At 43.1% G+C, this 23,022-nt stretch overlaps 1 protein-coding gene across 4 annotated transcripts in view; it reads left to right on the top strand.

Annotated features, from left to right (window-relative positions):
• PAK1 (p21 (RAC1) activated kinase 1) overlaps positions 1 to 23,022 on the top strand; it is a 99,278-nt gene that overhangs the window by 60,305 nt on the left and 15,951 nt on the right. For 3 of the 4 annotated variants that reach the window (XM_078390207.1, XM_020810954.3, XM_072993494.2), the window contains 5 exons: positions 3,311 to 3,411; positions 4,645 to 4,792; positions 7,407 to 7,444; positions 20,119 to 20,235; positions 21,810 to 21,987. In XM_078390207.1, coding sequence (XP_078246333.1) covers positions 3,311 to 3,411; positions 4,645 to 4,792; positions 7,407 to 7,444; positions 20,119 to 20,235; positions 21,810 to 21,987 — 582 coding nt within the window. Of the gene's footprint in view, positions 1 to 1,921; positions 2,196 to 3,310; positions 3,412 to 4,644; positions 4,793 to 7,406; positions 7,445 to 20,118; positions 20,236 to 21,809; positions 21,988 to 23,022 lie in introns of those variants that run through there. The other variant, XM_072993492.2, reaches the window with a different exon arrangement.

The following is a 23,022-nucleotide window of genomic DNA, read 5'->3' on the forward strand; positions in this document are numbered from 1 at the left end:
AACTAGTGAAAGGCTTTCAGGGCCATCATTTTTGTGACTCTTACGGTTCCAAAATGGCGGCCGCCATCATGGTCCAGTGAAAATGCTTGGTGTAGGGATGGGGTGGACCTGCAGAGCAGGAATAGACCAACATATTTGCTGAAATGGCTATAAAGCAGAGGTGGGAGAAGTTCCTTTTATCAGCCACGACTCTCAGAGACGTCACAGAGACACTTGGCAGGGACACGAAACTGGAACTCCCTGCCACTGGAGGCCAGCCTGACCTCATCGGTGCTGTCCTTCCTCAAGCAGGCGAAGACCTTTTCCTTTTAGCCAGGGTTGACCTCAGTAACTGGCTGCCTGAGAGAGGTTTTTTTTTAATGGGATTGTTTGTGCCCTGGGGCTTTTAGACATGCTTTTAGTACTGTTTTTCATTTACTGTTTTTAATACATTGGTTTTGGTCCTTTTATTGTAATAATTCAATTTTTTGAAGCTTTTAATATTGTTTCTTTATCATAACGTAAGCCACCTTGGGTCCTTTTAAGATAAAGGCAAGATAGATAGGTAGATATCAATCAATCAAGAGTTGGGTTATATCTCAGAGAGCAGGGGTTGTGCTGGCAAGCAGATTCTGGAAGCAACTTATTGCCTCTCTGTTGTAAAGAGAATCAAAGAAGACAAATTCCTGTTCGAAGAGACCCCCCCCCCGAGCCCACCCCGAAGCCAATCGTTCTTGCCTGTTTTTCTGAGGATGGCTTTCTTGGTGGAAGATCACAGAAAAAAAGCAACGTTTTCTGCCTTAGCCCAAAGGGCTGCACAAGGAGAAAATTGCTTTTCTCCCCCTTTTTTTTTTGTATACACATCCCAGCAATTTTCAGTGTGGCTTGGGGGGGGGGTTGTCAGTCTGTATCTCCCAATGAAAGGGCAGGAAAAATCTGTGCTGAGCAGGCAACCCTAAGCCCCCTACAAGCCCTGGTAATGGCTAATGAGGCAAAATCCAGAAAGCCCCAGGCCTTTGCAAGTCCTGGGAGGAGAGGCTTCTCCCTCTTACCCCCCTGAGCCTTTTAATGGTAACCATCCCCACTTATTGAAAGCATGACAAAACGCCTTGTGAATTTTTTTTAAAAAGCAATTAAGCAACAAATTGCCCCCCATCTGAGGTTCCATAGGAACAGCCGAATAAGGGCTCAGCATGTTCGGACGCTATAGGAATGTAGAAAAGCCTTCTGTGAGCCGAAACGCCTTTGTTTGTTTTTATTTAAAATGTTGTTACCCCGTCTCTCTGAGCAGGACTACAATTCCCATTATCCTCTGCCTGCAAGGGGGAGGATGGGAACTGTAGTCCGGCACATTTTTGAGGTGGGGAGTGAGGCTTAAAAACGAGAAGGGAGCAGGGAAGTTATGCCTAGCGGAAATGAAATGGTGAAGACCAGGATAGGGCGAACATTCACCCCGCAGATCAGAAGAGAAAAAGAGGCCGGATTTTAAGGTGCCTTTCCCCGTATCTCCGACATTGGGGTTTGAAACCTCAGGGAAAAAGGTGCTTCCAGTCTGGAAACCCAAGATTTGGACATTCATTCTCATAGTTTCAGGGTATAGAATTTAGACATGCTCAGGAGCACCCATGTCTTGTTCATTACCTTGCAGTGGAATTCACTGATGGTTTAAATTCGTCATTGAGACTCTGTATTATCTCTTTATCTCTCCCCCCTTCTCACATGCATTCTGACACTGTTTTGCAGTAATTGCTAATGAGCCCATCACAGGGGCCTGACCTGTGGTTTAGTCTAAGCCATGGCTCCCAATCTGGGGTCCCCAGATGTTCTTGGATTGCAACCGCTGGCCAGCACAGCCAGTGGGGAAGGCTTCTGGGAGTTGTAGTCTAAGAACATCTGGGAACCCAGATGCAATAACCCTCAGGTGTCCTCTGAATTTGCAAGGCCGGCCAGCCTAACCTGTGTGGGAAGGCTAACCATTGAGGAAACGGGGTGGGGTTTTCAAGGGAAACCTCCCAGGGGGAAAAGCAGAGTTGGGGGAAACCGTCTACACCAGGGAAACCATCAAAGTCAGTGGAATATGGGGGCTGCCTTAGGAAGTGCAGGTGAATGGCACGAGGTTTTCTCCTGTGGACCACCATTTTGTAGGAACAAGCCGAGAGAGGAAGAAAGCAGAAGGCTGCTTCCGGCCTTTGTATGTCCACCGTTAAGACCTGCAGGTGCTGAGGACCGTCCTGAATTGGATCAACAATGGCCAGTATTTGGCTGTCCCTGGTGTTGGTGGGTGGTGGCTGCCAGTGTCCCTCCCCATGGGCAGTGTTGCCTAGCGGTGAAGGGAACTTTGGGAAATGTGAAGTGGGCTGCGTATTTCTTGTCCCTGGAAAGAGAATGTCGAGCCTTGATTGAACTTACAGCTCTGATTGATTAATTAGTAGAGGCTAATTGAGATCCAGTGTGGTGTGTAGCAGAGAAAGCATCATCCATCCTAGGAGTGCTTGATTCAAATCCCTGCTTGTCCAAAGAGGAGAGGCGGTTTCTAAAACCAATATTAACAAACATATCTTGAAAACCATATTCAGGACACTATAAATTGGAATTAGCAACTTGATGGCATGTAATGATTTAGCAATTGAGTTGTCCTTTATGACTTATCTTGGGGACTTAGCTTCTTGATTTACTCTTGAGTAAGTTTTGCTTCAGGTATAGAAGGTGAAGAAAACCACTAAAAGATGCCTTTTTTTTTTTGCTATTCTAAGTTATCTGATGTAGGGGTATTAATATTCAACATTTGGGCGAGTTGTTCAAAGTGTGTATTGTTGCAGTCTTTACAACAGCCCTGTGAAATAAGTGTCAGTATTCCCCAAAGCGTTCAGAGGGGGAGAGGTCTAAGTTTAAGATCTGAATCAGAGATTTTCAGATTTGTAGATAGTAAACACGGCTTGTAGCCTTCTGTTTCTTCTGTTTTGTTTCTTTCTCTCTGCCTGTGATTTGTCTTGAATGTTTGTTTAGCGTGATTTGTGAGAAATGTTTCTTTATAAAAAAAAAACAATGAAAATGTGCACATCTCTTTCTGGTATCTCGGAGGAGACTCTGATGATGTGCAAACTGATTTAAATCTAATTCAGGGCTCGGAATAGAACACTTCCTCTGGGTTTGCTTCTTTTTCTCCTTCTGTTTTGAATTTTAAATTATAAGCTTCTCATGAGGCTTATCTCTCCTCTATTTCATAAAGCACCCTGCAGTAAGTAAGTAAGTAAGTAAGTAAGTAAGTAAGTAAGTAAGTAAGTAAGTAAGTAAGTAAGTAAGTAAATTTTGCATGTTCTCTTCTCAACAGCCAGCAAAAAGAAGGAGAAAGAAAGACCAGAGATTTCCCTTCCTTCAGATTTTGAACACACGATTCATGTTGGATTCGATGCTGTCACAGGAGAATTCACGGTAAGGAGAAGCCGTGGGGGTGGGAGGAAACAAACAGGGCAAGATTTTAACAGGAATGCACCACAGATGATTCTTAGCTGCTCGAATGTAAACTTGGTCTAATCTAGCAATATTGGGAGCTTCCTAGTGATCACCCTGATATTTATTTTGTTACTTATTTTATTTAAAATACCTATATTTTTTGCCCTGACCCTTCTCCTTAAAAGGACCCAAGGTGACTTATATCACTAAAAGACAATGAAAATACAAATACTTGCCATTTTATTTAAAACACCTATATTTTTTGCCCTAACCCTTCTCCTTAAAAGGACCCAAGGTGACTTATATCACTAAAAGACAATGAAAATACAAATACTTGCCGGGGGGGGGGGGGGACAAAAGAAAAACCACATGAGCTACATCAAAGCACATTAAAAAAAACACAGAGTACAGCTTGTTGGCTGATGGAGGCTAAGAAACATGGTCTTCCTCATCAATAGATTCTGTGCACCATAAAAGCATGACATGCTATCTATTTAATTAGTTTTATAGCTGGGTGGGTGGGGGGAGATGGTAAAATACAACAAATGGTTAAAAGCATTTAAAACTTTTAAAGCAAACTTAGTTAGCTGAAAAGAAGCATTGTGGGATTCATTTATGATGTTAACCGCTTAACCACTGTCATGGTTGACTTTTTTATGCAAAGGTGTTGCTTGGTTGGACCTTGTATTTTCAAGCAAGAGAGAATGATTGCTGGAGATATCTAACAGATTGAATCACAGTTGTTTTAGGACCCACTTTTGGTAGGACATAACTCAAATCAATAAACTAGTGGTCTTTATATAGTGCCCTTAGTTTGCTTCATGAGATGCACAGAAACTCTCAGCGAAATGGGTGGATTTACCTTGAGTACTCAGTCTCGTTACCCACATTTATTTCCTTTGTTGTATCATCTGTACCTTATCTTCCAAAAGTTTAAGCTTTTTTCTTTTCCATCCCCTCATCACCTCTTTTTGAGGTATGTCAGAATGGCCCAAGGCCAGTTAGTAAGTTTCACGGCTCAGTGTGGGCTGGAACCTGAGCCCCCCATGTCCCAGTCCCACCAGTGCACTGGCTTATTGACTGAGAATCCAGACTCCTCTGCTGGTGCAATTGAATCAACAGGCCCCAACCTTAAGCACAGTATGTGAGGCCGTCCGAATTAAAGCTGCAACACAGCCATGAGGTTGACCGCTTTTGTTATCGTTCCACCAGGGCATGCCAGAGCAATGGGCCCGCTTATTGCAAACCTCCAACATCACCAAATCGGAACAGAAGAAGAATCCCCAAGCAGTGCTCGATGTGTTAGAATTCTATAATTCTAAGAAGACTTCCAACAGCCAGAAATATATGAGCTTCACAGGTAAGGAATCCTGATCAGGTCTTTTAAACAAAGAAAACAAGCAAGAAAACATTCAGGCCGCAGGGTTGGGCTCGGTGGGTTTTGCATTGGCTTCGTTGTGGGAGTGGTGGTTATTTTGTAAAGATGCCCCTGAAACGATAGTGTATCTACACTGCATATTTTTATCGGTCTGACACTGCCTTCCTTGTTTAATGTTTCCATCCTAGGGAATTGTCAGATTTGCAGTTTGGAAAGGTACTTAGAATTCTCTGCTAGAGAGCTCGGGGACGGGGGAGGGGGGCATCTCTGAACTACAGCAGAGAATTCTTCTAAGTATGTCACCAGACTACAAATCCCATTTAAAGTGGTATCAAGCTGCTATCACTGTGTGTAGAGTTGAGATACTCTTGAAGCCAGTTTGCACCATTCTTGCCCACCAAAGCTTTTTGAAGAGACTATTTGAACGACACATTACATAGTTGTAATGCACACAAATATGGCATGCAGCTATAAGACACCTGTGCATTTCCTTTGAGCGCGCACACAGTCTTTGTTGCTTGATTTCACATTTCAGTCCATTTAGAAGCAGAATCCTGTTGGGTTTGCTCATGCCAAGTAGACAGTTGTGCGATTGAATGTACAGTAGCTACCTATGTTGCTTTCTCTCCCTCTCCTCTTTTTCCTAAGGGCCAAGAAAGAGTAGATAGTAGTAAATATGTTTGTTGTCATAATCACAGGTCACAACAGGGAGAAGAGTTGCTCTTTTGGTCATAGCTGGACAGCAAGGCAAGAGGGGAAAACTGTCCGTGGTTTTCCGCAAGACGATGGGTAGGAATTTTTGAGAACCAGGAATTCGACAACAATATTGTAGAAGTGTGTTACCCTTCAGCTTCACACAGGAGGCTCCATGAAGGGTACTAAAACCTAAGATTAAAAAAATAGGGGGAGGGAAACACATGGCAGGATTAGATGTCTGTCAGAAAAGGTGTCCCCATGTTTTGGAACTGTTTCTGTCATCATCAAAAGAAGGGCAGGCAAAAGACTATAGCCTTATTAGGATGACCAGAGAATTATAGAGTACAGTGGGGGCTTGACTTGAGAACTTAATCCATATTGGAAGGCAGTTCTCAAGTCAAAAAGTTCTCAGGTCAAATCTGCATTTCCCATAGGAATGCATTGAAAACCATTTGATCCGTATCTGCTCTTTTCCGTCCACAGAAACTAATGGGAAGCTGCTATTCCGCCTTTGACCACTAGAGGGGGATATTTTGTTTCTTTTTTTCTTAGGTCAAGAAAGGTTCAGGGAAGGCAGGGAAAATACAGTCCAGGCAGTACAGTGCCAGGCAGTCTGAAGACTGTCTCCCAATCCACTCTCTAAACGCTGGGAGGAGTGAGGAAGCAGACAGGAACCCTTTTCACTGGCCAACAGTTAACTGAAAGTTCAAATTTTGCACTTTCCCTGCCTCCCACTTGGTTTTTTTTCAGTTCTTAACTCAAATCTAAGTATGTAAGTCAAGTCAATATTTTCCTATGAGAGTGGTTCTTAAGTCAAAATGTTCTTAACTCAAGCTGTTCTTAAGTCGAGACCCCACTGTATACAAGCTTTCAAGCTCTCCAGAAATCTTTATCATTCTAGCTGGTAAAAAATGAGGGGGGGAATGAATTGGGAAAATTAGAGGAAAAAATAAAGAACAGAATATAATTTCAGGCATGGGGAATCTGTAATTATGCTCAGTCCTAAAATTACAGATCTTTGTGGCTGAAAATGTCTGGCCAAATGTTTAGATGGCCATTCTCATTTCCTATCCAAGTCCCCAGTCCTTTTTAGCTAGACTAGAATTTGAAGTCAATAAGTCTGTAGCAATGTTGCAAATAATTTCCACGTCCGTCCTCCTGGTATGAAACAGAAAACAAAAGTTGGACAGACTTTAGGTTCATTGTTTCATGATTTTTTCATAAAAACTGGGCCTTAGGACCACCGTGCAAGTGAACTTGGCATGGTTTAAGTATCTGGCTGGGGAAGCAGAGGTCGTGAGTTCGATTCCCCACTGCGCCTCCTTGGCAGGGGTAAAGGGGCACTTGATGATCCGTAAGGTCCCTTCCAACTCTGCAGTTTGAAGATGATTATATTACAAAATTCAGCTGAAAGTGGAAATCAATCCCAATTAAATGTCTGAAAAGCAAGTTCGGGATGTGGAAGGACTTTAAAGCCAGTGTCATCCGAGAAGAAGAGTGTTTGTACTTCAGTTCTGCTGATGAGAACACCCGTTAATTTGTATGTATTGGTTAAAGGATTAAGATTTTCCAGTCTAAGTGGCCAACCATGAGCAAGAAATTCAGACCCAACTAGGGAAGAGTCTTATAGATTTGAAACCCCAGGCGGCATCATTCTTATCATGTGATAGTCTACATTTTCTCCTGTTCTCTTGTCTTATCTAGATTGTTTTTGGTATTAATTCATATTTTCTGCTATGTTCCAAGATAACTATACAAGTTGCATGATTATTTTTTTCCATATCAGTTTGGTCTTCCTTATGCTCCAGATAAGGAAGGTGAGATGTAGGAATGCAAAATGCATAAAATAAAACTAGATGACATGTGTAGGTAATCTGGAGTAATGTTATTATTTTTCCAGATAAATCTGCAGAAGATTACAATTCCTCCAATACATTGGTAAGTCATTTTTCGTGCCTTAAATATTTAAAGATGCTGTCTCCAGAACAAGGTATGCATTGAATAAACCCTTTCAGATCTGTGCTATGGATCTTTTGATTGGGGTCGGTTTATAACGTATCCATTGCAAAGGCTGATTTCAAGAGATGTATTCAACCGTTCGGTATATTCAGGATGATAGCTTTCTTAAAGAGACAAGTGTTTTGGAAATACATCATAAAATACAGTCTGCTGAACTGTGGGATTTGCCTATTAATAAACATATGTAGGTACAGGATCATTGTTTTTCTCACATGGATGCAAAATGTTGATGCAGGCAGCTGTCCCTGTTATCACTGAGGGACAGCGCTGCTGTGTTACTGTGATACAGTTCATATGAAATCTCTCTTGCGACAGATCATATATTAGTGCATTTTCGTCTCTGTGGGGTCTTGCAGAAGAAACACCTGCCGATCCACTTTGCTTCCTTTCATCAGGAAATTGGATTATACTTTACAGGAAGTCCTGTCTTATAGCCATTGGCATATGCGATTAGCCAGTGTTAGTAAATGATGTTGGGCATGTGGATTTTGGTTTGCAAAGATGATGGTTGCTGTACCAAGGTACTTTCCTGTAGTGGGTGGAACGGTTTGGCTTTCAAGATGACTTAACTGTATGATGCTATGCCCTAGAGCTTGAAAAAGCTACTTTTGGGACTGTAACTGTATGCTGGCCGAAGGATTCTGGGAGCCATAGTCTGAACATAATTTTTTTTGGGGGGGGGTGGACTACAGATACCATACTTCTCAGTTCTGAGAGTTGTGCAGACACTTAAATGTGCCTGACTTTGGAGAAAAGGCTTATCCTGGAAGGCTTTGAGGCTTAGCTAGGCCTAGCTCTGGCCAAGCTTCCTGTTCCTGCCCCAGGGCTTGCTGGGAGCTTTCTCTCTCAACAGGAAGTTTGAGTAGAACTAGGCCTAGCTAAGCCTCAAATCCTTTTGGTGGAGGCCTTTTCTCTCAGGCAAGCCTCCTTTAGGTGTCTGTTAGATGTGTGCAACTCAGGTAGAATTCGCAGAATGTTGTTTCACATGGTATCTGTAGTCCAGATAATCTGAAAATACCATCTCTAGCCAGCTTAGTTGGTAGTGGGGGCAATTGGAAGCTGTAGAATAACGCATGGAGAGCAACACATTGGCAACCTTTGGTATAAAAGACACAGGGCAGGAAGGGCATATAAAATGATTTTTGGACTACAACTCCCAGAATTCCCTAGTTAGCATAGCTGCTGGCCATATTGGCTAGACGATTTCAAGAGTATTCAAGACATATCCTTGCGTCTCGCAGTGAGTGTGGGTTTGATTCTTGAAGCAAAACATCTTAACCGTACCCATGGTCCTTTCTCAGTGCTGATATAGAGGCACTAGATTTATATATGCACAACGTGAGCACTCAGGGTTGACTTCCTTCAGAACGGATAGGTTTGTTCTCCTTGCAGTCCAGGGGATTCTCAAGACCCTCCTCCAGCACCACAATTCAAAGGCATCAATTCTTCGGCGATCTGCTTTCTTTATGGTCCAGCTCTCACTTCCATACATCACGACAGGAAAAACCATAGCTTTGACTATGCGGACTTTCATTGGCAAAGATGTTTCTGCTTTTTAAGATGCTGTCAAGATTTGTCATCGCTTTCCTCCCAAGAAGCAGGCGTCTTTTAATTTTGTGGCTGCTGTCTCCATCTGCAGTGATCATAGAGCCCAGGAAGATAAAATCTGACATGCCTCCATATCTTCTTCTATTTCCCAGGAGGTGATGGGACCAGTGGCCATGATCCTAGTTTTTTTGATGTTGAGTTTCAGGCCATTTTTTGCACTCTCCTCTTTCACCTTCATTACAAGGTTCCTTAATTCCTCCTCACTTTCTGCTATCAGAGTGGTATCATCTGCATATTGGAGGTTGTTGATGTTTCTTCCCGCAGTCTTAATTCCAGCTTGGGATTCCTCCAGTCCAGCCTTCCGCATGATGTATTCTGCATATAAGTTAAATAAGCTGGGGGACAATATACAGCCTTGTCGTACTCCTTTCCCAATTTTGAACGATGTTGAATTACAGTCTGTTGCAATTAGCAACAGGACAAGACTGCTTTCCTTTCCTGTTCTGGAGTGAACCCTTACTGGATCTCTACGTACACAGGACTGCAACCCCCATCAGCTCTTGTCACCATTACCTGTCAAATTACAGGCTGTTACACGTGGCGAGAGCTGCTGTGAGTTCCAGTTCAGAAGTTTCTGAACTTCTAACATGTTTAAGTAATTGCTTCAGGGCCAGAAGAAGAGACTTGAATCCTGAAAAGAGAGATATAGGCATGCATCAATAGGGCAAAAAGCAACACACTGTTCTGAACATGAAGGTTGCCTTGTTAAGGTAACGATCTGCAGACTTTGTTCTTATTGGAATGAAAACAAAACTCCAACACCCTCTATTTTAAATCCAAAACAAATAGAGACACAAAGGTAGGCATGAAGTAATTGCAGCGTTAAGGTGATATATAAAACCCCATCTGTTTCCAAATAATGCATAAAATTAGATAGCTATACTTAACACCTACACCTTAATAAGACTTTTTTCACTAAGGTGATATATAAAACCCCATCTGTTTCCAAATAATGCATAGCTATACTTAACACCTACACTTTAATAAGACTTTTTTCACTTTAGAACCATCATGTTCATTTTAAAAATAAGGCAGTCCTTTTCTTCAGCTGCTTCTGCATACAAATAAGTTACTTATTTTTACTTACTTACGACGTGAGTATGCCACACCATAGCAGTGTTCTTCGGGGGCTTTATAAAAAGCAATTTAAATTAAGAAAGCTCAAACAAAACCATGGAATCAAAGGAGCATAAAATAAAAAAGTGGAAGCAGGGAGATAAAACTCACAGCATCCTAAAAACTCTAACACAGGTTTCAAATCTAAAGAGTACCAGATGGATTATAGAGATGATGCCAGGTCTTGGAAAGGCAGTGTTATAACCTGATGGTAGTCCAATATCAAAAATACCTATCTTCCTGAAAAATTAGCTATTTCACATTGTGGGAAGAGGATTCTCAGTGGTAGGGTCTCTGAGGAAAATCTTAAACTCTATGGAAATAATGAGGACAAGGCAGACTTGGTTAAACCAGTTCCCAGCTAAATAGGGTTTTGAAAATTAAAACCAGCATTTCATATTAAACCCAGAAACTATAGAGAGCCTGTACAGCTTGTAGTCAGAGAATAAGTTGGAAGGGGCCTCTAAGGTTCAATTCAGGAATCCAAATCAAAGCTGATCTGACAGATGGCTGCCCAGATTTCTCTTGAATGTCTTTAGCATTGGAGCGCTCACCACCTCCCAAGATAATGGGTTCCATTGTCATACTGCTCGAACAGTTAGGAAGTTTTTCCTGATATTCATCTGAAATCTGGTTTCCTCTAACTTGAGCCCATTGTTGTGTGTCCTGCACTCTGGGAGGATTGAGAACAGATCTTGCCCCTCCTCTGTATGACAGCCTTTCAAATATTTGAAAAGCATCATCCTATCTCCCTTCTGTCTTCTTTTCTCAAGGCTAAACATGCCCAGTTCTTTCCATCTCTCCTCCTAGGGCTTGGTTTCCTAATCATCCTTGTTGCCTTCCTCTCAACTTGTTCTAGTTTGTCAAATTGCAGCTCATTAATTACAAGCTGGGCAGGATTCTTTGGCTGAAATCCTGTTGCTTAGCGTAGCAAGTTGTAACCAGGATAGGCTTGTTGAACCAGTGGACTTTTTGAAGAAGTTGAATGACTATTCTAGTCACTCTATCCTAAGCAACAGGATTTCAGTGTTTGCCTCCTGTAGATGCTAAACTCTTGGATTTTTAAAAGTTTCTCTTTTGCTTGCTTTGCACTTGCCTAATTTCTAGTCCTTACTTTCTTGGAGACACCTGAAGGGTCAGGGCTTGGTGCGGGGGGGGGGGGGAGGGACCCATGGCCTTCCAAAATTGATGGATTGTTACTGCCAGGGTAGTGTAGTGGTAAGAGTAATATTCTAGAATTCGAGTGACATGGGATGAAATCCTTATTTGGCCTTCGAAGCTTACTGGGGTTGACACTGGTAAACACATTTCTTAAACATTTCTCCTGTCTTGAAAAAAACCTATTAGGATCGCTGTAAGTTGGGTCTGGCTTGATGGCCCATAACATAAACATTCCTCACCATGAGTCAGGCTGGCTGACCTTGATGGGAATTGGTTGAATAACATCTGGAGGGGCTACAAGTTGCCATGGCCGAGATCTTGACTATATGCAGACCATGCTTTCATAGGAAGGGACACAATAGCAAAAAAATAAGAAAAAAGGATCTCTTGAAGTTTTGATCCGAGCAAGAGAAAGAATGAGGACACAGTAGGTTCTGACGTGTGGCGAGGCTGGAGAAATCCGACTTTACCCATGTTGTCTGCTTAAAATAGTGCTGAACCTAACACGAGTAGAATAAAGGAGTCAGGAAGGGGAATCGCTGTCCAGCATATGTAAAGAAGTATTACTGGAACACCTAGTTCCTATAACTGATTTCAGGTCTGCCGGTCCACATAAACTGCACCCAGCATTCTTAATGGAACTTGCAGATTTAATCTCAGAGCCTCTGTCACTAATCTTTGAGGATTCTCGGAGAACAGGTGAGATCCCTGAAGGCAGGAGTTTGGCAAATATCATCCCCATCTTCCAGTGGTGGTGGTTTTAGGGAGATCTGAGTGATTCCCAGCAGTTGGCTTGACATTCAGTGTTAGCAAAGGACATGGATCCGTTGCTTTATAAGCATTTATACAAGAATCCTGCCATCACTGTGATGCAGGCTGGGGTTTCTGAAAAAGGAATCATGCCAGCCAAATCTCATTTAAAAAAAAATAGAGCCACAGAGTTGGTAGATGCTGTGGGTATGAGGATATTAAAAAGCTGGGAAGTGTCCAGAGAAAGGAGACCGGGATGGTAAAAGATCTGGAAACCCAGCCCTCTTGAGGAATGATGGAAGGAGAGGGGTGTGTTTAGCCTGGGAAGAAGAAGGCTGGGAGGTCATATGATAGCTGTTTTTTTTAAAATAGGGGAAGGACTGTTGTGTGAAAGATGGCGCAGTGGATTTTTAATTGTGTGAAAAGAGGTTCTAACTAAAAATTAGAAAGAAGCTCCTGACAGTAAGAGCTCTTCAATAGTGGAGAGGATGGCCTCAAAAGGAGGTGGACTCTTTTTCGTTGAAGGGTTTCAGGGAGTGATTGGACAGCCATCCGTCGGGAACGCTTTAGCGGTGTACTTTTTGTGTTCGCAGGGGGTTGGACTAAATGAGCTCTTGGATTCCTTCTAAGGATGGGCATGAACCAGTTTGTCCCAGATTGTAAAGGTGGCTGGGGCAGGTGCTGCTGATCTCCTCCCCCTGCCTCCTCAGACTCAATTGGCCACTCACTGGGCTCATCATCTTAGCTTCTGGCACCTCCTCAACTGATCTCCCAGTCCTGGCAAGAGCCCAGGCTTCTCTGCCCCACCCCCTTGGCTGATCGCCCACTCAGACGAAAGGGCGGGGCAGAGAAGTCTGTGCTCTTGCCTGTGACTGGGAGATTAGCTGAGGAGGTGGGAAAAAAAGCAAGCAAGAGGGACCTGGTGAGGGGCTGATTGGCTGAGGAGGCAGGGGAGCAACAGCACCTTGTGTTGCCGCCTTGACGAACCGGGACGAACCGATTCGTGCCCACCTCTAATCCTTTCCATTTTTAGAATGGGAATACCTCACCCAAAGCTCTGCATGCCACCTGCTAGAGGATATTGCCCCATGAGAGATGTCAGTGCTTGTTTTGATTCTGCGGTTAATGGGGATTCCTGCTGATAGTTGTTCAATACAGTAGTTGCTCGTCTCTCCTTCTACAGTAAGGTTCTGATGCTCCCAAATCGAGCAGCAGAGCCGCTTCCACACAATAGAGCACTGATTGACCGAATATGAAGTCTTTGGCAGGCTTCATGGAGTTTTTAACAGAAATCTCAAAGGAGGGTGAATGGCAGAGGTCAAGAAAAGGTGGATTTCCTGCCTTTCGGAAAGGCAGAACTGTCTCCAGGAAAATCCCGGAATTAGGTGGAGATGGGTCAAGGCTGGATTGGTAGAGGTGACTTGCTTCAGTGGAATGGGACAGGTTTTGTCTTCCTCTTTACAGTAGTTTGAAGGATCCGCCCCACCTCCCGCTCTTTAAAATTAGATCCTAAAGTGGGCCAGATGGAAAATTAGGAGCAGACTTAAGGAAGATTGAGCTGTTAACTAAGACTGAAATCCAAAATCTGAGGATGTCCGTACTCCCTTGAGACAGGCGCTGTCTTTTCCCCTCCCTACTGCCTGGTGACCTTGAGGTTCTTAGTAAAAAAAAACAACGCAATTAAATCTGTCATTGCTAGGCAACCTCCTGTTTTCAGTGGCCATGGGTTCAGAGAGAATCATCTCTGCTTCTCTTCACCTGCACGAGCTTCAGGTGCTGACAAATCGTGACAGAAATATCAGCTCAGGCTCTTTCCCTTTGTTACCGTTTTCTTTACCCGCCCGAGCTTCCAGCTTTGCCATAGTCGCTTAGATTCAAATGCCGTTTCCGTATGCGAACGGCGACAGCTGATGGGCAACTACATGATGCTCACAAAAAAAAAATCAACGATCTGCACTTAACATTTTGTTCGAAAAATGTTGTTTCTTTTCGTATGGTTGTTCTGGGTTTTTCGGGCTCTTTGGCCGTGTTCTGAAGGTTGTTCTTCCTGACGTTTCGCTAGTCTCTGTGGCTGGCATCTTCAGAGGACAGCACTCTGTGCTCTGGTGCGGTTTGTTTGGGAGTTGAGTATTTATGGCTGTGAGATAGGTTTTTGTCTTTTCCTGTAGATGGGTGATTAGTGTGTATTGTTGTGGATGTATTGTTGTGCTAAGGGGAAGAGATTATCTGTTCCTGTGGTTGATGGGTGTCATTAGCTGGTCTGTTTTAGGTGGTCTTTTGTGTGTAGTGATCCCCTGTCCTTGTGGGTGGGTAGAGTTCATTGACCTTTTGCACGTAGTATGTTTGATAGCTGGGAGCCAAGTTTCGTTGAGCTTCATAGTTTCCTCTTTTTTGTTGAAACTGTGCTTGTGCTTGTGGATTTCAATGGCTTCCCTGTGCAGTCTGATGTAATGATTGCTGGTATTGTCCAGTATTTCAGTATTTTGAAATAGAATTTCATGTCCAGTTTGTTTCAGGGCATGTTCAGCTACTGCAGATTTTTCTGGTTGTTTTAGTCTGCAGTTTCTCTCATGTTCTTTGATTCTGGTGTGGATGCTTCGTTTTGTGGTTCCAATATATACCTGGCCACAACTGCAAGGTATCCGGTATACTCCTGCCGTGGTGAGGGGGTCCCTTCTGTCCTTTGCTGACCGTAACATTTGTTGTATTTTTGTGGTGGGCTTGAATACTGTTTGTAGGTTGTGTTTTTTCATAAGTTTCTGCATGCGGTCCGTGACCTCTTTGATGTATGGCAGAAATACTTTATTTGTGGGTGTTTGGAGACTACACTTCTGTTAATGATGCCTAAAATAGTGTTTGCCTTTTTTGCAGCTGCATCACGGGGTTGGCTTGTATTCAGCTTGTGATCTGCAAAAATTCCAAGATCCTTTTCACTCGTCGTATTACTGAGCCACGGGTGCCACGTTTTATAACTATGTGTTTGTGCCCCCACCCCTGTGTAGGATTTTGCACTTACCCCTGTTAAATTTCGTTCTGTTGTTTTCAGCCCAGTGGTTGAGCTTATCAAGATCTTTTTGAACTTTGGAGAGTTACCATCTCTCTCTCACTCAACTCACTCACTCACTCACTCATTCACTCACTCACACTCTCTCTCACACACACACAAACACACATTTTTTCCTCACAGCAATCCTGATAGGTAGATGAGGCAGAGAAATCATGCCTCTCCCAAAGTTAATCTAGTACAGTTTAAAAACTAAGCCAACATTTGAGACCAGGTCTCCTGAGATCAGTGGTTCCCAAACCTGGAGCATCAGATAATATTGGACTACAACTCCCAGAAGTCTGAGATTCTAGAAGTTATAGTCCAAGAACACCTAAGGCCCCCAATTGGGATCACAGCCTTGGTCTAGCATTGTTAGGCAAATGTCATGTTGGCACTACCCTTTAGTGGATGAAGTCCTTTTATGTTCTGGGCTTTGATAAGAACCTGTTTTCAAAGCTTGTCTGCAAAATTCCAAACTTCTGCTTTCTAGTGCTGGATTTCTTACTTTTCCGTATTTACAGTATTGTTGCCTTGCATCCTTCATCTGCATGTATTATTGAAATACTTCCTCACCTCTGCCTACAAAAATCTGGTTTTGAAGTGAGTGGCTCTGATTTATTTCTTTTTGAATGAGTAAGATGCAGCTCAGAGACGCTTTGAGCACCCATTTCTGGGGCTTGAGTTGACATAATAGGTTTTTCCCCTGCTCTCTCTCCCTCTCCCCCCCTTGTATTGATGGGAATTTTGTTGGGTTGGCTATAAAAGGAACATGAGATTGTCATTACTCAGCAGGTGTGACAGCAGCAAGTCCCGAACAAAGGAAGTCTTTCAAACAGAGCATTTTAATAAACAGCAGTAAAGACAGTTGGTGTGGGCTGCTGGCCACTGTGTCCTTCGTTAGCATGGTGAAATTAAGTTGCTGTGCCAACAGAATGTCTTTGATCTATTCCAGTAACTGTTTTTTCTTCCTAAAGACAAGTGATGAACCATTTTGGTACGTAATGCAGTAACCAGTCCCCCTCCTTATGGTCTTTTTAGGGGGTAAAAATGAATAGGAGAATAGATATTTTAAAAATTCATAATGACTTGCACAGGGGAAAAAAATGAAGTTGGGTCCACCTTTCAAAAGTGTAAATCTGATTCCAAAAAATATAAACATTCAAAATGACTTGCATAGGAAAAAAAATTAAGTAGTGTCCACCTAGTAAATCTGATTCCAAAACAGCAAAATGGTTAATGTTTCCTAAAATATTTGCATCAACTTTGATCTGGATTCAAGATTAGTTTATCTTTTCTTAAACGAAATCTGTAACTTTACCCATATCTGCAATTTCAGGAACTTTTGAAAGCTGTTTTGTCCAGTTCGGATCAAAGGCTGTCTTTTTTGCCATCAAAAGGCAAAAAACAAAACCCAAAAAAAAAAAAATACAGCGTGCATGCCTGATTAAGTTTGGGCAGGACTGAAGCAGCCATAATTAGATTTCATGTCAGTTATTTGCAGGATTATCTGTACAGTAGACCCTCGACTTACAGACGGCTCGACTTACAGACTTTTCGAGTTACAGACTTCTCTGGTCACAAAATTTAGATTCGACTTGCAGCCGGAGAATCGACTTACAGACCAGAAAAAAAAACAAAATGGAACAAAAATAGAATAAAAACTGCCAGTTATGGGATTAATCGGTTTTCAATGCATTGTAGGTCAATGGAGATTCGACCTACAGACTTTTCGACTTGCAGCCACCGTTCCAATACGGATTAATTCCGTAAGTAGAGGGTCCACTGTACACCTTTCTGCCTATGTAAATCAGAACACCTGGAATCCAGATCCACCTTAAGTGGAGCCTCGTAGTGTAGTGGTTAAACTGCAGTACTGCAGTGAATACTCTGCTTATGACCTGAGTTTGATCCTGGCCTCAGATAGACAGTGTGAAGTTCAATCAGCCTTCCATCCTTCCAAGGTCAGCAACTTGAGTACCCAGCTCACGGGGTGTGTTTGCAATGTATAGCCTGCATAATTACTGTATTTTTCCCTTTATAAGATACCCCATGTATAAGACGCCCCCACTTTTCTAACCCCAAATTAAGAAATCTAAGTGGGACAAGTGTAGGAGGAAAGAGATCAAAGTACTGCAGGATCGCTTTGATCCCTGCTTTCCGCTTCACTTGTTTTTCTCTCTCCTCAGCTTACTTCTGTGTATAAGACGACCCTCAATTTTTAGTCTAAAGATTTTAGACAAAAGTATAGTCTTATACAGTGGTGCCGCACATTATGACGTTAATTAGTTCCAGCGAAATCGCTGTAGAACGAAAACATCGTAATGCGAAAATAAAAAGCCCATTGAAATGCATTGAAACCCCTTCAGTGCGTTCCAGTGGGCTGGAAACTCACCAGCCAGCGAAGATCCTCCATAGGGTGGCCATTTTCAGTGGTTGTCTTGCGAGGAATCTGTCCCAGAAAACAGTGGGGAGCCATGTTATTTACCCGGTGGCCATTTTGAAACCGCCGATCAGCTGTGATTTTGGGAGTAGTAGTGATTTTGGGAGTAGTAGTCCAAGACAGGATCATACTATATCGTTTCTTCAGCTTTGACAAACTACTACCAAAGCTTGAAAAAAGGTATTTTTAGGAGTATCAGTTCCCATAATCCTTGTTGCCTGAGGATTCTGGGAGGCTGGAGTCCAAAACATTCTCAGTCTCTAGTCTGTACCTTGTAACCCTGTAAGATAGGACAACCTGAAAAGTTCTTGGGGAAGAAATAATAAACAGGATCCTGTAGTAACTCAGAGGCTGAATGTATGACAATCTAGATAAATGGTGTTTTTTTTTAAATGGCAGTAGCTTTTCCTGGTTTGTGGGTTTACCAAGCAGTTGAACCCCGCATAACGGGGACCAGCCTTCGGATGGCACAAAAAAACCCAACATGATTCCATTTTCACATTCAATTTAAAAAAAAATAATTGAACTGAAAGGAGTTCGTTTTTACTCACAAGACAGCTTTGCTCTTTCTGAGCGTCAGTGCTGAATGTCAGCTGCTACATAAAGCTTAGCTGGATCCTGAGAGTAACTTCCCCAAGCCACTTGGAGGGGGTGAAGGAAGGCCATGGACCAGGGGGTAGACGATCAGGGCTCTTTGTAGGTAAAGTGCAAAGAAATCATCCTGTGTCGAAAGGGATTGTTGCTTTCAGGGCTTCTACCTGGTCCCAGCTCTGAAGCGTTCAGACGCACTCTTCTGGCCCATGTGCCATATGCTCTGCGCATGGGCTGCGCATAAAGACTTGCAAGGAAAAACCTAGATCTACAGACTTTTCACATGTGGTGGAAAGCCATCCTTCCAAACGTCCAAGGTGGTCCTCAACCTCGGATCCCCAGATGTTCCTGGATAGCAACTCCCAGAGATCTCTTGGCCAGCACAGCTGGTGGGTGAAGGCTTCTGGGACTTTTGAGTCCCAAGAACATTTAAAGGACCCAAAGTTGGGAAATGCTGGTCTAGATACTGGTTTGATGCATGTAGGAGGTGTCTCTCTGCGCTTTGTACCTCTGGACACCTCTTTGCTCACTTCTCCATCTGAAGAACTGGGCAGGGGGATTCTTTGCTGCTCGTACACCCTCTTTTCCCTTGAGAAATGGTCCGTTTGAGAAGGACGATCCCTCTTTAAAAGGAGTTGAAAGGCTGTCCGCATCTGATTGAAAAGAGAAAGAGCCCCACAAAGGAAAAATCTTGAAGCTCTGCTAATCTACGCTTGACAGGGATTGAAAAGCATATTCTGCAGGCCATCTGTCGCCCTCTTTCTCCACACGAGTGAGGTGTGTTGTAATAGGGCTTAAAAGAGCATTTATAATTTTGCATCTGAACCTGCAAATTATCTTAACGTCATTTCATGCAAATCAGGGCCATCTTGCATTCTCCTTGCACCTTTTTATGATTGTGCAGAAAAGAGCACTTAGCTTGCCCTAGCCATAAATATATTTTCTGACAAAAGTGCAATAGAATTGTTGTTGTTGTTGTTGTTGTTGTTGTTGTTGTTGTTGTTGTTGTTGTTGTTGTTGTTGTTTTGGTGGCTCCTAAATGCCTGGGTCTTTAAGGCTGGAGTTATCACCTACACCCCTACTTTACTGCACAGTTTTAGCCCTTCTCTATGAAGAATTTTTTTTACCAAGTTTTGAGCGTAGGTTTTGTTGGAGGTTTTGCAACCTTGCATGCTGCCTTTAGTAGATTTGGCTAGGAGGGGCCTTTCTGGGCTGGGGTGACTGTCAGTCTATCCAGCAGTAACCAATCATTCCTTTCCTGCCTCTGATTCAAAGACAGACCTGCCTCCCTGCTTTTGAGCCCTTTCCTCCCTCTGTCCATCCGTTGGAAGTCAAGTCTGTTGAGGCTTGTTGTTGACAGCAGTCGTATCTGTTAGTTTTGATGTAGATGTGCTCAATCGTAAGTAAAGAAACATGTTAATTTATTTGCGAAGGCTTTCACGGCCGGGATCTGATGGTTGTTCTGGGTTTTTCGGGCTCTTTGGCCGTGTTCTGAAGGTTGTTCTTCCTGACATTTTGCCAGTCTCTGTGGCTGGCATCTTCAGAGGACAGCACTCTGTGCTCTGGTGAGTGCAGGTTGCCATCCTCTGAAGATGCCGGCCACAGAGACTGGCGAAACGTCAGGAAGAACAACCTTCAGAACACGGCCAAAGAGCCCGAAAAACCCAGAACAAACATGTTAATTTTTTTTCCTATGCATTAATGTCTCACAGTGGGTTATTGAAACTGTAAGTGCCAGTTGATGAGAGAAAAAAGGGAGTGAACTAAATTGGGGGACTTGACATTATGCTGCTCTGTGAGTCTCTGCTCTTCTGCTGCACAACCAGAGGCATATTATTCTTCCTCTCTCCTCCATCCTAAGTGTATTTCATTTCCATGCAGAATGTGAAGGCGGTTTCCGAGACCCCTGCTGTTCCTCCTGTTTCAGAAGATGAGGACGACGAGGACGAGGCGGCCCCTCCCCCTGTCATCGCTCCTCGGCCCGAGCATACAAAATCGGTAAGTTGTCTGAGAACCATCAGGCAGTTGTGCGTCCTTCTCTCTGTGTTTTTTTTTTGTAGCCAATGTTTTTATTTGAGTAGCTTGTTCTCTCCAAGGGGTGGCATCATCCAGCCAACGCAGGTAGCTCAAATTGCCACGGGAATGGGCCCCCAGTATGATTTGTAGTTTAGCGAGTATTTGGGTTCTATGTTCCTGGGTCCCTTCGCTTGGAAAAGTGACTTACAGTGGTGCCTCGCTTAGCGATTGCCTCGTTTAATGATGTATTTGCTTAGCGATGAGGTTTTTTAAGCAATCTTGTGCTCCGTTTAGCGATGTTTCCAATGGGGAAATTGCGCATAGCGATGTTCGGGACCTTGCCTCGCTTAGCGATGACAGTTTAGGTCCCCCTGTTTCGCTTTGCGATGTTTTTGACAGCTCCATTTTCGCTATTTTTAAAAGGTGTTAAATTGTTTTAAAAGGGTTTCGAGTGCTTGAAATCGTTAGTGCACTTAATAAACCCTTTGTTAACCAAATTTGGCTTCTTTCTGACTCTTTTTGAATTTTTGGTGTTTTTCTTTCTCCCCCATTGAAATGCATTGAAAAGGTTTCAATGCATTCCAATGGGGGAACCGCGTTTCGTTTAGCAATGTTTCCTATGGCGATTTTCGCTTAAGGACGGTAATCCGTTCCCATTGGAACGGATTATCCGGTTTTCATTGCATCTCTATGGGAAAACGCATTTCGCTTAGCAATGTTTTTCCATAGCGATGAATTTTTTGGAACCAATTAAAATTGTTAAGCAAGGCACCACTGTATTTTGGAATACAACCTTCCTGAATCTCCTAGCTAGTGTGGCCACTTAACAGTCCTGCCTGGGAGATTTTGGAAGCTGCAGTGGACAAATAAACCCTCTCTTTTTTTGCACTTGGCTCTGACATCCTTACCTGGCTTTCGCTGAATAAGATGCTTCTTCATAGGAACAATTTCTTATTCATGTAGAAAAATAAGACTGCTATCTGTCTACCAATAGGTCGCTGTGTGAACTTTCAGGAGGCGTGAAGTGGGTTGTTCCTCCACGGTTGACTTGACACAGTATGACTGGCAGCTGACAATAATTTTTCAGCCTATCCAGGGGCAGTGAGCTGTGCCCTTACCCTAGTCCATATTTTCCAAAAAGATATATATTTTTTAATTTCTTAAATTTAGATTCCAACGTGTCTCTCTTCCTCCTTGCTTTATCCTCACAGCTAAGGCAGGCTAAGAGGGGGTTTATGTGTTAAGTACACAACTGGCCCTGAATCACCGTAGTAATAACTCTTAAACTCCAGCTGTCTGGCTATACTGCTTCTGTCTCTGGAAGTTCTATTCCAGCAATCATGCCTCATAGCGGTGCTAAACCTCACTCCGTTTTCTAGCCATCAGCTTGGAGTAGTGTTTCAGAGGGATTTTGTGATCATGAATTCCACCAGTGAATCACACTGGCATTTGTGTTACAAAGATGTACCTTCTTTTTGCTGGTTTATCCTAGAATCTGCCACATTTTGGAACCTGTTATCTGTATATAATTTTCTCCCTATTTCCATAAACCTTAGATATACACCCGGTCTGTGATAGAGCCTCTTCCCCTGGCCCCCACCAAAGATGTGGCCACCTCTCCGCTTCCCTCCCCTTCTGAAAACAACACAACACCCCCGGATACGCTGGTAAAGAGCGCAGAGAAACAAAAGAAGAAACCTAAAATGACAGATGAAGAGATCTTGGAGAAACTGAGTAAGTTTTTTTCTTGCAGATTTCTAAACTCTAATCCCAAATGGGATGTGTGAGGTGTGATAACAGCAGCTCAGATCACACCACAAGTTTCACAGCTGTGTAGCCTCACCACTGTCTGATTACAGATAAAAAGATTTCTCTCCCACCTTCACTTCGGAGGGTTGTGAGTTTTTTTGGTGCTACTTGATGGTCAGCTGAACTGCAAGCTTTAGTCCTTCCAGTGCTTGAGAAATATATATATTTTTAAAGCTCCTCTTTCTGAAATCTCTCACACTGACGTCAGTGAGGTGCTTATGTGATAGTTCAGCTTCTCTAAATAGACAGCACCGCACAAGGCTGTGTTAAGAATGAATGTCAGAAACATCCAGCAGCCGCTTTGCCCTTAAGAGGTGTGAAATGGTATTCTAACTATGCTACAAAATGCAGGATGATTGCATGTACAGTGGTACCTTGCAAGACAACGACCCTGCTAAATGACGAATCCGCGTACGATGACTTTTTGCGATTGCTGTAGCGATTCGCAAAACAGTCATTCCAATGGGAGATTTTCGCTAGATGTCGATTAGGTCCTTGCTTCGCGAACTGTTTGTTCGCAAGACGATTTTTTTTCCAGTGATCGTCGGCTTCACAAAATGGCTGCCCTGTGTTTTCCAGACCCATGCTTCGCAGGTAGCCATTTTTACAGCTGATCGGATGCTCGCAAAATGGCTTCCGTATGGGCGATCTTCACTGGACAACGAAGTATTTTCCCATTGGAATGCATTAAACCAGGTTTCAGTGCATTCCAATGGGGAAAGGGTTTTTGCATGACGACGATTTCGCTAAACAGCGATTTCAATGGGACGGATTATTGTCATCATGCGGGGCACCACTGTAATAAGACCCTTGTATGGTCAGAGCAAACAGCAGGGTGATGAGAGAACTGAAAATCAAGCCCTGCGAGGAAAGACTGAAATAACTTATCTTATTGTTTTGTTTTTATTCCCGTGGTGGTGACTGGATTTTCTACCCATGTGCTGGAGTAATTTGCTTGGC

This window comes from Pogona vitticeps, chromosome 3, assembly GCF_051106095.1.
Source record: "Pogona vitticeps strain Pit_001003342236 chromosome 3, PviZW2.1, whole genome shotgun sequence".
Taxonomy (NCBI): Eukaryota; Metazoa; Chordata; class Lepidosauria; order Squamata; family Agamidae; genus Pogona; species Pogona vitticeps.